The sequence below is a fragment of the Tinamus guttatus genome, unplaced genomic scaffold, assembly GCF_059628265.1.
Source record: "Tinamus guttatus ecotype Peru unplaced genomic scaffold, ASM5962826v1 Tinamus_guttatus_pri_ptg001602l, whole genome shotgun sequence".
Classification (NCBI taxonomy): domain Eukaryota; kingdom Metazoa; phylum Chordata; class Aves; order Tinamiformes; family Tinamidae; genus Tinamus; species Tinamus guttatus.
Window position 1 is genome coordinate 410,995 of NW_028290136.1, and position 17,387 is coordinate 428,381.

Consider the following 17,387-nt stretch of genomic DNA (forward strand, 5'->3'; position numbering starts at 1 on the left):
TCTTAAAAATGTTTCTTTTTTAAACCTTTCCCTCTTCTACTAGATACTTTCTTTTTCCTCCTCTCTCCCTCCCCTTGCCACCCTTTGTGAGCAGGAGAGGAAGCTCTACAAGCTCTACTTTTGCTCCCGTTGATAAGTATAATGAGTTTTGAGTGTCAACATCAAGTGTTCTGTGTCATCAGTTCTTTGAAACTGCAGTGAAATATGCAAGTCAAGGAGAAAAAAAAACCCTTCGCTTTCAGCTTGGCAGTGTCCTGTGCTACAGTGCTGTGGGGAATGTTGATAAACATTTGGAAGAGCTGAGAGGTGGCAGAGGCAGGTTGGGAACTGGTGGCTTCTCATAGACCAAAGCAAGCTGTCAGTTCATCTCCTCCTGCATCTGAATCCCAGATTCTTCTGCTTAGAGGAAGCTTTGACATCTCTTCTGGTTTTACATTTTCTGGATATAGGAAATAAACAATGCATTGAAAACATAATTTTAATAAACATTTCTAATTGATATAATATTTTACATCTTCCTCTGCCTCTGCTGAGTAGATGCTGCTACTTCCAGTTATTCATTCCTAATGAAGGAAAGTATTCTAATTCGTCTTTAGCAGTCCTCCAGGTAGAGAGGATTTTGTTTTGTTTTGGTTTGGTTTGTTTTGTTTTGTTTTTTCGCCTGACATGGATGTGCTGTCATTGCTGCTGCTGGTTTGGCTAGTAGAAATTACTGCTGCAGTGGACATCTCGCCTAGAATAAAAGCGGGGTCAAGGTGGAGAGGTGAAAAGAATCGTGAGTAACCTGGGCTTTTCCTTCTCTTCTCCTCTGCTCTTTATTTGAATAAATGTGGTAGGCCTCATTTGCTGTGTAATTCTTCCTTCTTCTCTCCAATTCCAAGGTTGTTTTTCTTTAATAACAACCTTAAGGCCATATAAAATTATATATTTAAATATGCATGTAGAAAGCATGGGCCACACCTTCTGTAAGCTCCACACATCTGCAGTACAGTTCTGTATTTCACTGGAAGGTTTTTTAACAGTCTGTTCTGATTAACTCTTATATATCCAGAGAGCTGTAAGAGTTGTTCCAGGGCATAATCAGCTGAGCTTTTTCTATTTATAATCTTACTGTTTTGTAGACTGCTGCAAATGTTGACATTGAAAAAGGCAGCATTTTTTTTAAGGGCACTGTTTACATAAAAGAATTGTGTAACCATTGTGATGATGCTAGGTAACTTTATTGATACAAATGGTATAGCTGCAGTCTAAAATCTGTAGATTTAGAAAAAGAGGTTAACAGAGCATTGCAGATTGTGCAGTATTTATCCATGTTGCACTTAAAAAGAGAAATGAACATTGCTATTAAAAAGGAAAGTAGATGAGTCATGATCATACTTGGGAGTGAGAGCTGCAGGATTTCTTACTGATACACTGGATTATTGAAATATCCAGATGATTTTTTTTTTCATTCAAAGGACAACTCAGTTCTTTCTGAGATAATTCTTTATTCCTGTCTAGCAATATGAATAAGCATGGTGATTATGGACAATAAACCATTAGCATTACGCATGTGCATTTTTGCTGTACTTCTAGAGATATCTAGAAAGGAAAAGGAAAAAAAAACAACAACTAAACAAGGAGTACTTAAAATGGAAAGGAGATCTTCAGTGTAATTCAGCTGAATATGACATGATTGATTCAAAAATAGATGTGATAGAAGTCTCTAAAATACCCAGAACTTGGAGGAGTGACTGTTGATATCCCGGGGCTGGATATTATCTTGACAGTCTTGTTATCTGAAAGTTGGTCTTCAGCTTGAGTATATCCTGAAGTATGAACTTATATACCAGTAAATCTACTGCTTCACTTGGTCCTGCCAAGTCATCGCTCTTAAAGAAAGAGGTCCTGGATTGAATGAAACTGAAGACTGAGTCATCCGTTCGCAAGCAATTTACATCTAAATAATACGCTGCCTGAAATGCAGTACCAGGCTGTTAATATGTGCATAAGTGCTGCACATATATAAATAGCATCCTATGACTTATAAATATTCAAGCACATTAAATAACTGTGCCTAAAAGAGCCCTTTAATTTAATGCATGTGGAAACTGAGGCACATATCTGATAAGGCCTAAAATATGTTGATTTAAATTTTTCCAAGGCATAATTCTTGCTGAATAAAAATATCTTTTAAAATATGCATGTATGTGTGTGTGTCTGTGTATCTAGTTTTGTTGAAAAAGCTATTTCCTGGGGTACTGTGTGGTCACTTTTGACTCATTAGTTTTCAGATCTTTAAAAGCTAGAGTAGTTAGATTTTTACATGAAGAGCTGGTATAGATGCAGATGCAGATATTAATTTCTCGCAAAAGTTTTCTGAGGAAAAGCTAATCAGTTTGGGATGACATTTAGCCAAATGAGTATGTTACACAGAGATTCAGGAGCTCAGGAGAACCACACCTTTGGAATTTGTAATACAACTGTTGTAGGTCATTTAATGTCATCAGGAATTGGTAATTATATTTTCTGGATTCAAAGTCTTTTTTTCTATTCTGATTACAAAGCACTCTCAATCCAATACATTTTAGGAAATTTCTAGTAAACGGTTAAAAGAAAAACAAGTGTGTAAATTAGTTTTTATATCATGTCCATACTATAATCCTTGCTTGGAGAGATCAGCTGAGGGATAAATAAGACTTTTATGCGCCTAATTCAGGAGAAGATGTTTGGATCAGACCCTACTGTTTCTTTTATTTAAATATTAGATTTTTTTCACTAATAACATCTATTTGGCAAGAGACATTTCACAGGAATGTTATTTGCAATGAATATCCTTTAGTTATGATACCCAAAATGCTAAAATTTCTCTAGCAGCAGAATGCGCACGTATCATGGCAGAGCTGGAGGTCACAAGAAGTAGACAAGTGGACATCTCCCGCTTTCTGAGGAAGGAGAAAGCCAAAATGTTATGCAATTACAGCAGTTATTTTGCTTGTCAGTTGCCATTAAGATTGTACATCTGCCTGTCAGATTCCTTAGTATGTAAATCAAGTTTTTTACTTGAGGATTTTCTTTTGCTTATTTTTACTTTATTTATCTAAATAAAAGTACTAATAACTAGTCCAAAAATTGTGTGATTATATAATGTAGATGTTTGTTTCATTGATTAAATTGTATAACCCAAGCCAAAAGTTTCTTTAAAATGCAGCTCTTAATATAGGAATTTCCACTAAAGCTTTCAACTTTAGCAATTAAGAGGTGCTTGGAAAGTCTCCTAAATTTAAAAAATATATAAATTTCAAAATACTTCTGTTCCAGGTGGTTTGAACAAATAACTTTGCATTTCTTTTGATTGTCTGCAATGCTCCTCCAACTCCTTTATTTACAGGGATAGTGGTATGTTCAGAGATCTCATGAGTTGCCTAGAAATCCAAGTTCCAGCTGTGCATCTCAAGGGCAAGGACCGTAATGCAACTGTCATTTCTATGAGTGGATTTTGATTCACCTGAGCTTACACCACCTTGTAAGAAGCTTTGTTCTTCTCCTTCTCATCTAAGAGTCTTGGAGCAGGGATTTTCCTTTTTTCTGATCCTCCGTAACCAAAATGAGTGAAATTATGGAAGAATATGGAGAAATGGTCAGTGTCTGCATAAGTGTATGTGTATATATATACACACATACAAACACATACACTTATGTATACAAAAGCAGGGGAAAATATCAGTAAATAATGATGACATTTTTATACTGCTGTGTACTGCTTAAAAAAAAAAAAAAAGGCAGTGAAAGCCATCACCCTTTTCCTCTGGGCAAGAAATAAACTGTCATCGGTTCTAAAAAACAGTGAATGTATGTCATACTTTGGATTTACTTAGAAATAGGCAATAACTAAAACTTTCAGTCCACTGAGAGATTTATAAGGACAGAAAGCTTTAAAATTCCTGCAATGTGTGGCAAGAATAAAAATCATTTCCTCTAGTTACTATCACTGGTTACATAAGCCATTTACTTAAAAAGGATGTTGGCAACCATAATTTAGCTTTTAATCTAGTGATATTTTGTTTTGTTCAGGATACACATTGATAGCTGAAGCCTGCTTTGTATTTGAATATGACTCAGCAAGTGCCCAGTGAGTCTAACTTTCAGTGTAGCTCCATCCAGAACCGCTCAACCTTGTTAAAAGCTTTAGGACATTTTGCTGTTATCATGCTGTTACAGCAGGATGGTATTCATTTTTCAGTTAATCCTAGTCCACTGTTTTCTAGGTAGAGCAAATAAACTGAAGTTGTCTACATAGTTTGTTCTGAAAATTTTGCTTGGTTGGTTGTGAATTTATTGGATTTTTGGTTTTATGCTTTTTTTGGCAAATCCAAATTCATTCAGTTAGTTAAAAATCTAGCCGTTACTTTCAAGTTTCTCAGACTCGTTATTTTTGAGGCAGGCTGAAGAGTGCACTAGGGGTAAATACTTATTCCATGGTTTATATTTTAGTATCAGATAAATACATCCTTTCAATAGATTTTGTAAGAAGGAAAAGAAATAAGTAATAAAGTCCAGCTTTCCCTCACAAAACCTCTTTCAGTGTTTAGCTATCATGTTGCTGCCAATAGACTTGAATAGAGAAGGATCAAAGCCAGTACTGAAGTAAGTTTGAAAAAGATATATCTTATGGCTAAAAATCCTACAAGAGACCTTCTGTGCAGCATTGGTAACATGTCAAATCTACCTGACATGTTGGCAGGGCAGGGGACAGCTAAGGGCAACTTGCTTCTGCCAGGGCCACGGTTGTGATGCAGTACATCATGTACTATGATAGTCCCAAGCCTGTTTTCTTGGAGGGCATATTTAGAGGCAGATGGATTGCTCTGTAAGTAACAGGTTGTTCCCATGCACTGTTTTAGCTGGGAGCCCTTAGTCTTAGCTAGCATAACAGAGCTCAAAAATAACACTGGCTGTGCGCCCATTTTTCAGTGTGGGAGCAAACACTGGGCTCCCCAGACAAAACGTGACTGGGAGCAGGCTATTGGTAATAAATTAGTTCAGCTGCCAAGAGATGAACTCTCTTGGTGTGTTGTAATAAACTGTAGGTTCGGTACACCTGCTTTCGATCATTAAAAATGGACAACATTTTATGGTATCTAAGAACTCTGAACAGAAAGGATAGTTCTCTTTAAATGCTAGAGACTTTCTTTTGGAATAGATGGGACTGATAAGAAACTTAGAAGAACAATGGAAAAGGAGATGATTAAAAAAAGGAGAGAAAAAAGAGAGAAAATGAAGAGAAAATTGGAAGTCAACAGAAATGTGAGTTTTGAGTAGCTGAAGACTGAGGAAAGTAAAGAAAAAGGCCTAGAGAGTGGAAGGAGAAACAAAGGGAAAGAGAAGGAAAGAAGAATACAAAAGGGTGTAAAGCAATCTACTGAGGTTATCATTTTACCAATTTGCAGTTCCTTATGCCAGATGCCTACTCTGTGCTCCACTTCCATCACAGATATCTGTACGATCTAGGAAATAACCTCTTATATCTTGAAATAATTTTACTTAGAACATTAATTTGTCTAAGTTATAGAATAAAATGAACAATTTTAGTTTAAAATTGCTTCAGTAAGATCTTCAAACAGAACTATAATAAGTTGACATTGATTCAAAAAGCCCAAAGATTACAGAGTAATTAAAATTTGAAGTATTCGGTGCCCTGGAACTTTTGACCTTTAATAAATTTGAGTGGGATTGAACTGAATTTCAATGTACAGAGTACCAGATGATAGATAGTCAATGAAGCTTCTCAGATATTACATTTCTGTAAGACATTCTACAGCTACAATAAAACCCTTATATAATTTTGAATCATTTACATGGAAAAAAAAAAAAAAAAGAATAGTTTCTATGAGCCTATTCTGCTTTTGTCTAAAATGATTTAGTAGGAAATGGTCTGAAGTTGCGTTCAGGTTAAATACTAGGAAAAATTTCTACACAGAAAGAGTAGTCAACACTGCCATCCATGGTAGTGTTCAAGAAACGTGTAGGTGTGGTGTTGAAGGGCTTGCAGTTGGACTTGATCTCAAAGGTCTTTTCCAACCAAAACAAGTCTATGATTCTATGATGATACTTTTTTAGCAACTTTATTTCTTACATATTATTTTGGAGCAAAAATATTTGTAACTTACCGATGTGGAGAGATAAATGTCTGTTTCTTTTTGAGGGTCCATCTGTTTTTAACCATCTGTTAAAGGAGGGTTATGTATATTCTGCTTAAAATATAATTGGCAATAGTTTATTTAGAATTACTCTGTAATAAAAGAGTTAAGTGTGTTACCTAGCACCTGGGTAAAGCTTTTACTTTTTAACTTGCAATTGTGTTTGATGTTAGTTGTTGTGCAAGGGTTATGCAAGTGTTAACACCATTCCCTGTGTGAATTCCACTAAAATCCTCTGTGAATGCATCTCCTCCTTTTTTTTTTTTTTTTTTTTTTTTTTTTAATCCTTATCTTAGGTAGTTCAGGATCCTTCTGCCTTTTCTCTTGGTGATAGGAAATCATTAGGCAGGGATATCTTAGGTAGGAATATGAGGACCACCCAGTGCCTAGATAAGTAGTTTTTGGTGCTCTAAACCGCTCTCCTGCCAAGATAGTGTTATTAACTCCACATATCTAAAGCCATGATTTAAAAGTCACGAGATACAGAAAAGAACATTAAAGAACCCTCTCATTCATCTTAAAATATCTGAGGCTCCCACTTGCATTAACTCTCATTTTCAGGTTGTTTCCCAACACAGAAGAGACTCAAGTAGCCATCACTTGTCTTGAGGGCCTGGAGCTTTATCTGGTCACAGTCTTACATCCTACTGCTAATGAAATTGCAAGATGTGGCCGGCTATATCAGACACAGGTGCATTGCTGCCTAATAGAGGAAGATGTCTTTCCAACACAAGACCTTATGGATTCCTTTTTTTCATTGGGGGAGTTTTTGTTGACCTTTCTCCTCTTGTGAATGTGAAATCCTTCTGCCAGCTTCTCATTCCTCAGACAATGAGGGGAGGGCAGACAGGGATTCCCAGTTCCTCCCTTCTCTCCACGGCAGTGACTGGGAATACAGCATGCTGTTTTGTGTGCAAATGCACATGGTTTTGCCTGTGCATGTATTTGGGAATATCTTTGTCACTTAATCACTAGCATTCGTTTCAACTCTGCCCTTTCCTGATGCCTCATTCCTTATCCCATACTTGTGTGATCCAGTTGGGATTCTTAAGCTACATGTCCATCATAGCTACCCAGGAACGGATCTTGTGTGAGAGTCACCAACTGATGAGACAGTGAGCCTCGGATAACCTGATTCCATGTGGAAATAAGAGACCTGTTACTGCCATGATCAATATTCCAGATGATCCTTGGGATTCCACTGAGTGCACAGTAGAGAGCTGGGGACCCTACTGGGATTTCTACCACTTAACATGGCTCTCTAAAGTACTTGTTGAATTTGGGGTAGATGAGGGTCTGGGTTGCAAGTTGAAGGATCAGAAAATCTGTCTTCCTTTTGCATGTTCAGGTTAAAACACAGTGGAAGGTGCCAGAACTCATTTCAGGTCTACTTGTGTTAGCTAGAAAAGATGTTTTACCCAAATAGGAAGCTTTTGTTTAAATTTTTAAAGAAAATCCTGATTTCTGTACTATGAGCTACACCTATGTGGTTCAATAGGAGGCTACTTCATTTACATAGATACTGTATGTGATGATGCTTCTGCATACATGTGTCAAAGCTTCAGAATAGTGCCAAATATCAGAATACACTGGCACTTACAACACTTTCTTACTGCAAATATTTTGTCTTTTATTATAAAGGAGTATTTTTCATTTTGGCTTTGTTTTTTATGTAATTTTCTTTTTTTTCTAGAAAGCAAGTATAAATGTAATTGTTAATTCATCTTTTACTTATTATAACATAATAGTAAATAATTTTATGATCTACCATTTTGCTTGGTTATTTGTAAATTCGTAAAAGTAAATCATTGCCTGATTCATCACTGTCCTGCTTCAGGTCTGCCCTCCAGTGGAATTATTGCTCTATAATGACACAGCACTGGACCACTGAAGTGATAAATCTGACCCTCTTGTCACACTTGAAAAAGTCCTTATCGCAGCAAATACTCACAGCAATAGTTATTTCTGTGCAAGGGATTAATGAATAAAGATACCGCAATCCAGAAAAATGAATGAATTTTTAGCATATGAACTGTGCACCTTGTGTCTCCCAGGAGATATTTTTATATCCTGAAAGAATGTATGAAGGAAAAAAAAAATGAAAAAAAAATAGTGAACATGAAGCTTGCTATATAGAGAACACCTCAAAGATAATATTTATTTTATGTTTCTTGAGCTTCCTTTGGATTTTCTTCCAGGATTTTGAAACTGTAGTTCCTTCCAGCTTTCTGGAGCCAAAACTACAAGGAAAGAAAACTCATGATGATGGTTGGTGCAAACGCTCAAGAAGAGTTTATGAATATGAGTTTATTTTCTAAATGGCTGTTCAAGCAGACCTGTCATTCATGATTTGCTGTTTTTTTTCAAAACTGGATTTGTTCACAAATATTAGGGAATGACTATTCTTTATATAATTACCTACAACTTCATAAAACTAAGCTATTTGCATTCTTGCAGGTAATAAATAGCACATTTTTCAACTGTTCTCCTTTTTTAAAAAAGTTTTGCATCCAATTAGGTAACAGAAGCAATAGTATGTGGGTTCAGGGACCAGTTGTATACTACATAAAATAACTTTATAAAATAACATGGATTTAAAAGTGACTAAATTGAATTTCTTCATCCAGAGTGTATTGCCTCTACATACAAGGAATATATTTGTAAAAATCCAAACCACTTCTTAAATAATGAAAGAATGCATGAAATCTATTATTTGCCACAGTGACTTTTACACGGTACTGTGGTGCAAGATCATTACATGTTTTTCTGTCATAAAAAAACATTAAGGCAAAATACCATGAAACAGGACTTGTGTGCTGTAGCATTCAGTATGTCAGGCTGGTTTTACTCAAGATTGAACATGATAAAAAACAAAAACAAAAAACAAACAAACAGAAACAAGAAAAAATGGATAAATTCAAAGAGCAGAAGTTTTTGGATGAAGCTTTTAAGAGCATTTCACATTTGATGCTTAGTTTAGCATCTCTGAAGACATTTTTCTAATCTTCTTTCCCTCTTCACATTTGTAGCACCAATTTCTGCATTAAACGCCAATCTTTCCTGCATCAAAATAGTCTTAGGGTGCATCTCTATGGGTATATACCCATCTTCCTGATTTCATGATTCATGCAAGATTTTAGTGTCTTTGAGATATCTGTGTGTCATCTGTGTATCACAGTATCTGTGCTGCTGGCCTACAGGGCTAGGTAGGCCTTTTGGCGGTATAGAATAGAGATTTTTACAACATACGTTTTTTTCATTCACAAACCACATCCTTGAGTGGAGAAAGCCACTGACCACATATACCATATTACAAATTTTGATTGGAGTAATTAATGTGAAGGTTGCATTGATAGTAAAATCTACAGAAATGAATATTTGTCCATACTGGGTAGGAAATTTGTGAAAAATCTTCATCTCTGATGAACTGAGCTGGCAGATGCAGTCACGGCAGAAAAATACATTTAGTTATTATTCTTTTACATATGTTCAGTGTGGAGGACAAGGACATGGGGGTGTTCTTGACCAGTCCTTGACTGGGCTAAGTTAATGCTTTTAACCAATTACTGATGCTCTACTGAGATGTTGCTATGCAAATTGCTATATATTGTGATACGTAACGCGAAATAAATGAAGTCAGTTCCAGCTTCTATGAAGTTGATGTCTGGCATTCCTGACCCACTCCAAGCTGCAGCAGTTCAGAATCAATCAGTTCTTTGCCCTTAGTTACACTGCCTTTCATCAAGCTTTTTATAGATTCTGCCTACCCAATGGACTGTATTGTCAGGCTGGGAAATTACCCTGTGGAATGTTTCTGCCAAGGTATTGCAGCTAAGGAAAATGGACTTTTCTGTGTTCCTTGCATTTTATTTGTGTTTTCCTTTCAACAGACCTTGCTGATAGAAGTTACCTTTTGGAGGTCTTACTCTATTTGGTCTCTTGATTCTTCCTCTGCTGAGACGATTCTGGATTGCCAAACAGTGAACAGAGAAAGCTGCTGCACGCTTTGGGGGCTGCCTCAGTTATCTTTTCCTAGCCATGTGGACTGTCTAAGCAGAAAGTGTCAGTGAGGAAGAAATGTCTCCCAGTTACTGACACTTCATATTAGCTGTGCTGAATCAGAGTTAAGGAGGCTTAGAGAATTTACATAAATCTGTAGCTATGGAGCCCATTTTCTCAGAGTTTTCTCTGACAGACACACAATGCACCACAGAAAGAGTAAGGTATTTAATGAGAAACAGATGAGGCCTGTATGTTGTTAACGAGGAAAGACTACTGTTTTTTATAAAGAGAAGCCAACATAACATTGGAACAAAAACCATGTAGCTTATGGGATATTGCAAGTAGTTTTATATCTTGCTTAACATAATACATCTTCTAAACTATCCAAGATACAGTTGTTGTGTATATCTTAATAAAAAAGCCATAGAAGCTAATAAACATACTCTTCCAAGTAATTTTGGTTTTAGTTCTTTCAATATCATTTTACAAACATACTATTTTTATTTCAAGACACTGTTTCTCTCTCTACAACAATGTCTAAAGATAATATTTTTCTCACAGTCAATTTTTGATTGCTTTAACATCTGTTGATGTGATTTATTAGTGTTCAGGTAGCAATTAAAGATACATTTTTCCTTTTTTTCTGTTCAACAACATAAGAAGACTCTAACTACATGTTCACTTGAAAACAACGTCTGACTCACTTAACTTTTCTTTTTTTTTATTTATTTTTTTCATAAAGACCATTGGGAATATTATAGTTTTACATGTCAGCTGTTAATGGTTTTATATCCAGTATTTGATTTAAAAATCACATGGCCCTGAATAGTAGTGTGTTTTTTTTTTTTTTTTTAGCCAAGCCTGCGCAGTTTCATATAACACTATGACATAAAAGTCTTCTTTTTACTGACTGTAAACATTTTAGTTAGCATTTTATATGCAGCACCTTTAAGCTTTAATTGGATATCTGATATTCTGTGTACATAAGCACCTACCAGATAATGTGGAAATTGTGGACCAAGAAGCAATGATGTTATTGTGCTGGTGGATGCAGACTTTAGCCTGTGTTGTCAGATTGTCTCCCAGGAGTGTCTGCTGTATTTCAGAAACCCTTTTGATATGAACTGTTAGAGAAATATGAAAATGATGAGGCAGGTGCCAAAGCAAATTTTTGACAGGCATTTTATCCCATCCAGATTATAAGGTTCACACTTTTTTTTTTTTTTTTCATCTTAAGTATTCAAATCTCAAACTATGAGTCTGGTAAGGTTACATCTGACTTTCCATATATATTTTTTCTAGGATCATGTTATAAATCCTGTCCATAGATGTTTTAGTCTATATTAAATCTTATTTTTTGGGATGCCAGTTGTATCTGTAGAAGAGCGAATGTTGTTATCTGTTTTGTGACACAAAATCAAGAAGAAAATAATGCAGTACCTGCAGTGCTCTTGCAGCTGCAGCACCTCCTGTTCTGTGAAAACAAGTATGATCAGAATAAAATGTTTTTCCCTTTTCTGACTTGCTGACACTCCATACTTAACTAGGGAAATCACCAAAAGTCAATGAACAATACTGCATCAAAATGCAATTTGAAGAGTTAGTCCATTCTTCAACCTTTTAGACTGATATTTTGTGGGGTGTATTTCAATTCCTGAGAGGTTTCATCTCAAGAAATACCATCCAGAAACCTTGTATCAATTGCAGTATTCAAATACGATATTAATTAATCCATTTTATTCACATCACTACTAGGTTCTATAAGCAGTACTGTGCATACTATCCTTACTTTATGGATAAAGTCAGAGTGCACAAAGGATGGTAGACACAGCATTTGCAACAATTTGTAAGTCACACAGAAAAATTCTGGTTTTGTAGATTCTTATCTTGAAGTTCTGAACTCATGAAAAAATGCTGTTGTTACAAGCAAATAATATGTTGGTGCATCTGCATATAATGAAGTGTCTACTTACAGGCTTTGGCTCTAGACATTTTTTGTGCTAATTACTTACAATGTTGCCATATGCTATGAGCACCTATTGAAAGAGCTACTGCTCCAGAAATATGTGGGCTGACAGGCTCTTTTGAGGATGTTGCAGCAGAGGTAGAAAATGTACTTCTGGATTATCTGTATTGATGAGACAGGGGGCAGATTCTGGTAAAAATTCTGCATAGATGTAGTGCACCTATATAGCAAGCAACATTCTCTCCTGCATTGCTTTTTGATACTTAGCTTTTCTCACAAAGATAGTTCACAACAACAAAGCAAGAGAACAAACCTTGGAGTTACAGCTTCTGGCTTTAATGGCTCTGAAAAGTCTACAGGAAAAAAAAAAAAGGCCAAATAGAGGAAGGAAAAGGTCTTTTCTCTCGGCTATAGTAGAATCAAATGATTTAATATTTTGGTTAGGAGTACGAGAGGCCAGGTGTATCAATGAGTCAAGAGAGCAACCAAATAAAGATAAAGGTATAAAGCCTATCCAAAAGCTTCTCTGTGGCAAAAAAAAAAAAAAAGATTGCTTTGGAAAAACCTGTATGGGAAGCCTAGGACAGTAGCCTTATTAGACAAGAGTCCAATACTTGGACAACTGCACCATTGAAAGTACAACAGCATTTTTTGGCAACAAATCTCAGCTGTGAGCTGGGGCTCCTCAATAAAAAAAATGTCTTAGAAACCAAGAACTTAACTACGGATACATAATTTGAATGCCACCAGGAAGATAAGTAGCAGCTACTGAGAAAAAATGTTATAACGCATGTTTCTTAATGAACTGAATGCTTAGAATCAGGTCAATCTCATTGACATGGAAAATTGGAAATTCCAACTCCGGGGAAAAAAAAAATATATATATATATATATATATATATACACACATATGACTAATGCTTTTCAATATTTAATTGATAGATTTGCTTGCTAAGCAAAATAAGGTGCGACCAAACACCTTACCGTGTAATAATGATATCTACAAGTCCACCTGGTTGTCACTGAGGTAAGCACTATATGTCAGACTTGACATTACTTCTGGCAATCATCTCCTTAATCTCTCGGCCACTTACATAGACCAGGAAGAATTAAAAAGGTAGAACTCTGGTGTTAAGTAGTCTGCCAGGTAAAATCTACTACACGATGAGGGGTAACTACTAGGAGCAAAAGCTCTATTGTGATAGAGGTGGACTACAAACTTGTAGTTCTTGTGAAGAGCATTATACATGTTCCTCACATATACCTGGAACATGGAAAACTCCCGTTTTCTCTAGATAAAGGATGTAATGAGTTGTAAAATTAACTTATTTTAACATAATGAAATGGGGAATTGAAATAAAAAGAAGTAGGAAACATCTCATTGGTTTATTACAGAAGAGCTGAATGTATTTATTCCAAAACATGCTATGTTAAGTGTTAGGATTAAACCCTGCAATTCAGCAAGAATTAAGCAAAGAAAAAATAAATAAATAAAATACCCATACATCTGCACAGTGCTTAGAATTGTGATATCACCCTTGCTGCTATTTGTTTTCCTCCCTAGTTATACTTGATTATTGGATTTTGAATTATAAGATAAATTTTCTGATAAAGTGGTTGAATTGTGCAACAACTAACTTCTACAAACAGGAAGCAGGCATAACAGCTCAGTTTTCACTATTGTATCAGGACAATAGAATTTTTTTTTTTTTTGTTAGAGGAGGCAGCAAGGTCAATGTCACTGTTTCCAAAGTAACCCAGATTCCAGGTTCTTATGTGACATGTTTCATATCACTCACAGAATTAAGCCTCAATGGAAGGCTCCAGCAGGCAGAATAGAAATATCTCATTCAGCAGAGAAGTGTTGCAGCTGCTTTAAGCAACACACTGTTACACTACCCTTTGTTCTAGTTAACAAAAATCTCTTCCATAACCTCCACAGCTTAGCAGATCTGACCTTGAGTTTTCCTGATTGGACCTGCAATTCTACTTTTTCCATGAAATTGGACTGCTATATATACTCACCTCCGAGCTTCGATCTGATATAGAAAAAGTCAAATAAAGCCCAAAGTTTCCAATATGTTTACACAGAGCTGGCGAATATAAACAATATCCGCTATGTTCAGCCTTAGAATGCACTGCTGATTATTTCTAGATCTCTTGGAAGATACATAGAATTCATATAGTTATGATATTTCAAATAAAAATTTCAATATCTTTGCACTTACTTCAAAAAACTAACATCTGAAATAAAATAAGAAATTATCGGGATGCCAACTACAAAGATGCCAACTACATTGAATGTGATATCATGCTGAAGTTTTCAAAATGCTTCCACATAAAGTCATTGGTGAGCACTCTTAAGAAAATGCTGGATTTCAGATTGAAAATCCAGAATTTTGTTGTCATTTGCATTATCCAGATAGCTTTGATCATACTATACTTTCTCTGCTTTCTTCATATTCAGAAAGGTACGTTCCCACTTTTTACTTGCCACTGTGTTATTAATATAATACTTTAGTACAGCAGTTATAGACCCAGGCTCCAGTCCTGGAATGGTGAAGAAAAGCTAGGAGCTGCTTGAGGAATCTTTAAGCATTCATAGAATAAATCCTCTTTAGTATTTTTAAATGCTTGCTTTTCTCAGTTGATTGTGGCAATCTCGATCCCCAGCAAAATCTTCGTGGCTCATATTCCACATCTGTATTTTCTAAAGCTTTTACAAGCCTTTTGCACTTCCCCAGCCCTTTCACACCTTGCTACATTATGTGCAGTAGGCCTATGGCAACCTGACAGTTCACGCCAGTTCAATCCAATTAACTCTGTACGTTTGCCTAGCACATTCTTAGGGTATAACTTGCAAGTTTAGGGAAAGAAACATATTCTGTGTATTTAACGTGCAATGTGCAATTCATAGATGAATAGAACAGTACCTTCCAGAGCCAGGTGAGTATGACGTGAGTGATGAGTGATACTAGATCTTGTCTTCCAGGCCGTATCTATTGTAATTACACAACTATACACAGAAAAATAGTTTCACTCAAAGTGAATGGAGCCACTTTTTCTTAATTCAAAACAGCCACTTTGTTACAGGACAGCAACATGGAAAGAATGTCAGAATCTCAGTAAAAGTTTAAGAAAAATATTAGGTATTCAAAACAAGGTACTAAAAGGGAACAGTTGTGCAGTTTTGCCTCTCATCTACTACATTTTTTTCTCATTGATGTAATTCACACATTTTTGACAACTAGCAAATTTCTCACATAAGAGTTAGAAAGTAGAAAGATGAGACTGAAAGGTTTATTGTGAAATATTTAAAGAGCATTTAAGAACTTTGAGATTCTTGGAATAATGTAAGCTTTGTTTCAATAAGGTACTTCCAGTACTGTTAGAAAGCTTATTTTTTTCCTTTGAACTCAAACTTAGTGTTTTGTTTACTTTGTATTAAAATGCACATGCAAAAGTTTAAAAAGCTCCTAATACTGAATTTTTAAGTGATAAAAGATTTCAACATGGACCTGAGCCATGAAAGCTACGTAAATGTCGGCTACGGTTGTTTTTTCTGTGACTTGATATCAACTCTTCATGCTTCACAGGTGACAATAAATTTTGCTTCATTTGCAAAATGTGAATGCATAGATATGAGTTTGAATTTCAGAGAGATGATCAAAATAATGTAGATAAGCTCAATTCATGCATTAATTCTTTTAGCATAATTATTCACATGTAGTATAAAGTTACTGTACAAATCTCATGTCATACAGGATATTTATTTAGACAGCTCAGTTTAAACATCTGAAACTAAAAGACTTCCAGAAAGCAAAAAGTATTCCAGAATCCTGCTGCAGGAAACATCTTACTGTGTTTTCATGTCATGGGAAATGCAAGCAGTACATTTAGTGAGATGAATATTGGTAATTAGTGAGCTTAAGACAGTGCTTGTACTTTCAAAATGATTTTTTTATCTAATACGATATACTCGCAAGATCGTGAAGCCCCAAGCGGTGAAAGGAACAGCTTAGGAATTTGCATGCTTTTTGATAGTTAGCTGTGAGGACTCTGAGGTATAAACAACCAGACACCCGGTGCAAACCTATTTAAAGAAAGAGGAAAAAAAAAAAAAAAAAGAATGCTGTTAACCAGACTTGCATGTTTCAGTTCACTGCTGTGAACTACATTTGAGTCATTCTGTTGTGAAAAAACTATGTAAAAATACCCTTAGACTGAAATAATAAACCTACATTTGTAATACACAAAGCTTATATCTGATTTCACCAACTGTTTAATATATTGTCATAGGTGTTTAAGCTGTTTTTGTTGTGAAGTATTTAATTGGAAACGTGTAAGGTCAAGTGCTGTTTAAAGCAAGGAGGGCAGCTTTCTCTCAGAAACGTAAACCATTTCCATGCTCATTCTGCTGCATGTGAGATGACAAATGATAGAATAAATGGACTGTATTCTCGGCAACAGTAAAAAGAGGCCCCTTTTTCATCTGACAGAAATGAATTTAGTGATGAGATTGATTCATGCCAGCTGTGCATCTGTCCTTCTGTTAGAGAAGGGTGGGATCAAAGACAACAGCCCATTAGCTATTTGTTCTTATTGGACTCAAGAATTTGGAGTTTTATAGGAGCTGCAGGTAGGCGCTATACAATGTTTCTGTGTAATACAGAGATATGTTATTCATGTCATAAGATATATTTTTCTTTTTGATTTTGTAGATTATTCTCTTAAGTTTCTAAGCTCTGCTTGGCCTTGTGCAGGTCTTTGGTAAGTTTTGTAGCTCTGGTGGTGAAATTCATTTGATAGATGTTTATATATTCTCTGGAATGGTTGCTCTTGAATTTCCAAGGTAAACTGATCAAATATATTGAGAAGGAGCACACCTTGATATGTGTTCCCTTTAAGAGGCAAAATGAAACATCCAATGAGAAAGAAACTAGGCTGCCTGTTTCTGGGAAGTAATAGTGTGAGAGGGGACTTGGGTCTTGAGTAGGCAACTCAAGCTTTGTCTTCTCTGTCAGTTCAAGGCTTTTTTGTATTATTTTTCATCAAGTATTTTTCTTCGCAATGTTCCAAATTTGCGGTTAATGTTTACTTGCTAGACTGATTTTTTTTTTCTTGTTACTGCAGTGCTGTGTTGATTGGAGGGTTTTAGCTGTGGTGAGGCTGATAGCTTAACGCAGTAGGTGGAACATGCCAAGTTCTAGTTTTAGCAATCTAGAGTCAGAGCATTTCTT

The 17,387-nt window shown here is 35.7% G+C and overlaps 1 protein-coding gene across 1 annotated transcript in view; it reads left to right on the top strand.

Annotated features, from left to right (window-relative positions):
* The first annotated feature begins 642 nt into the window (after positions 1 to 642).
* ROBO1 (roundabout guidance receptor 1) overlaps positions 643 to 17,387 on the top strand; it is a 498,318-nt gene continuing 481,573 nt past the window's right edge. The window contains exon 1 of the mRNA XM_088539356.1: positions 643 to 775. Within this exon, the coding sequence (XP_088395482.1) occupies positions 667 to 775 (109 nt within the window). The 5' untranslated portion in view covers positions 643 to 666. The remainder of the gene's footprint in view (positions 776 to 17,387) is intronic.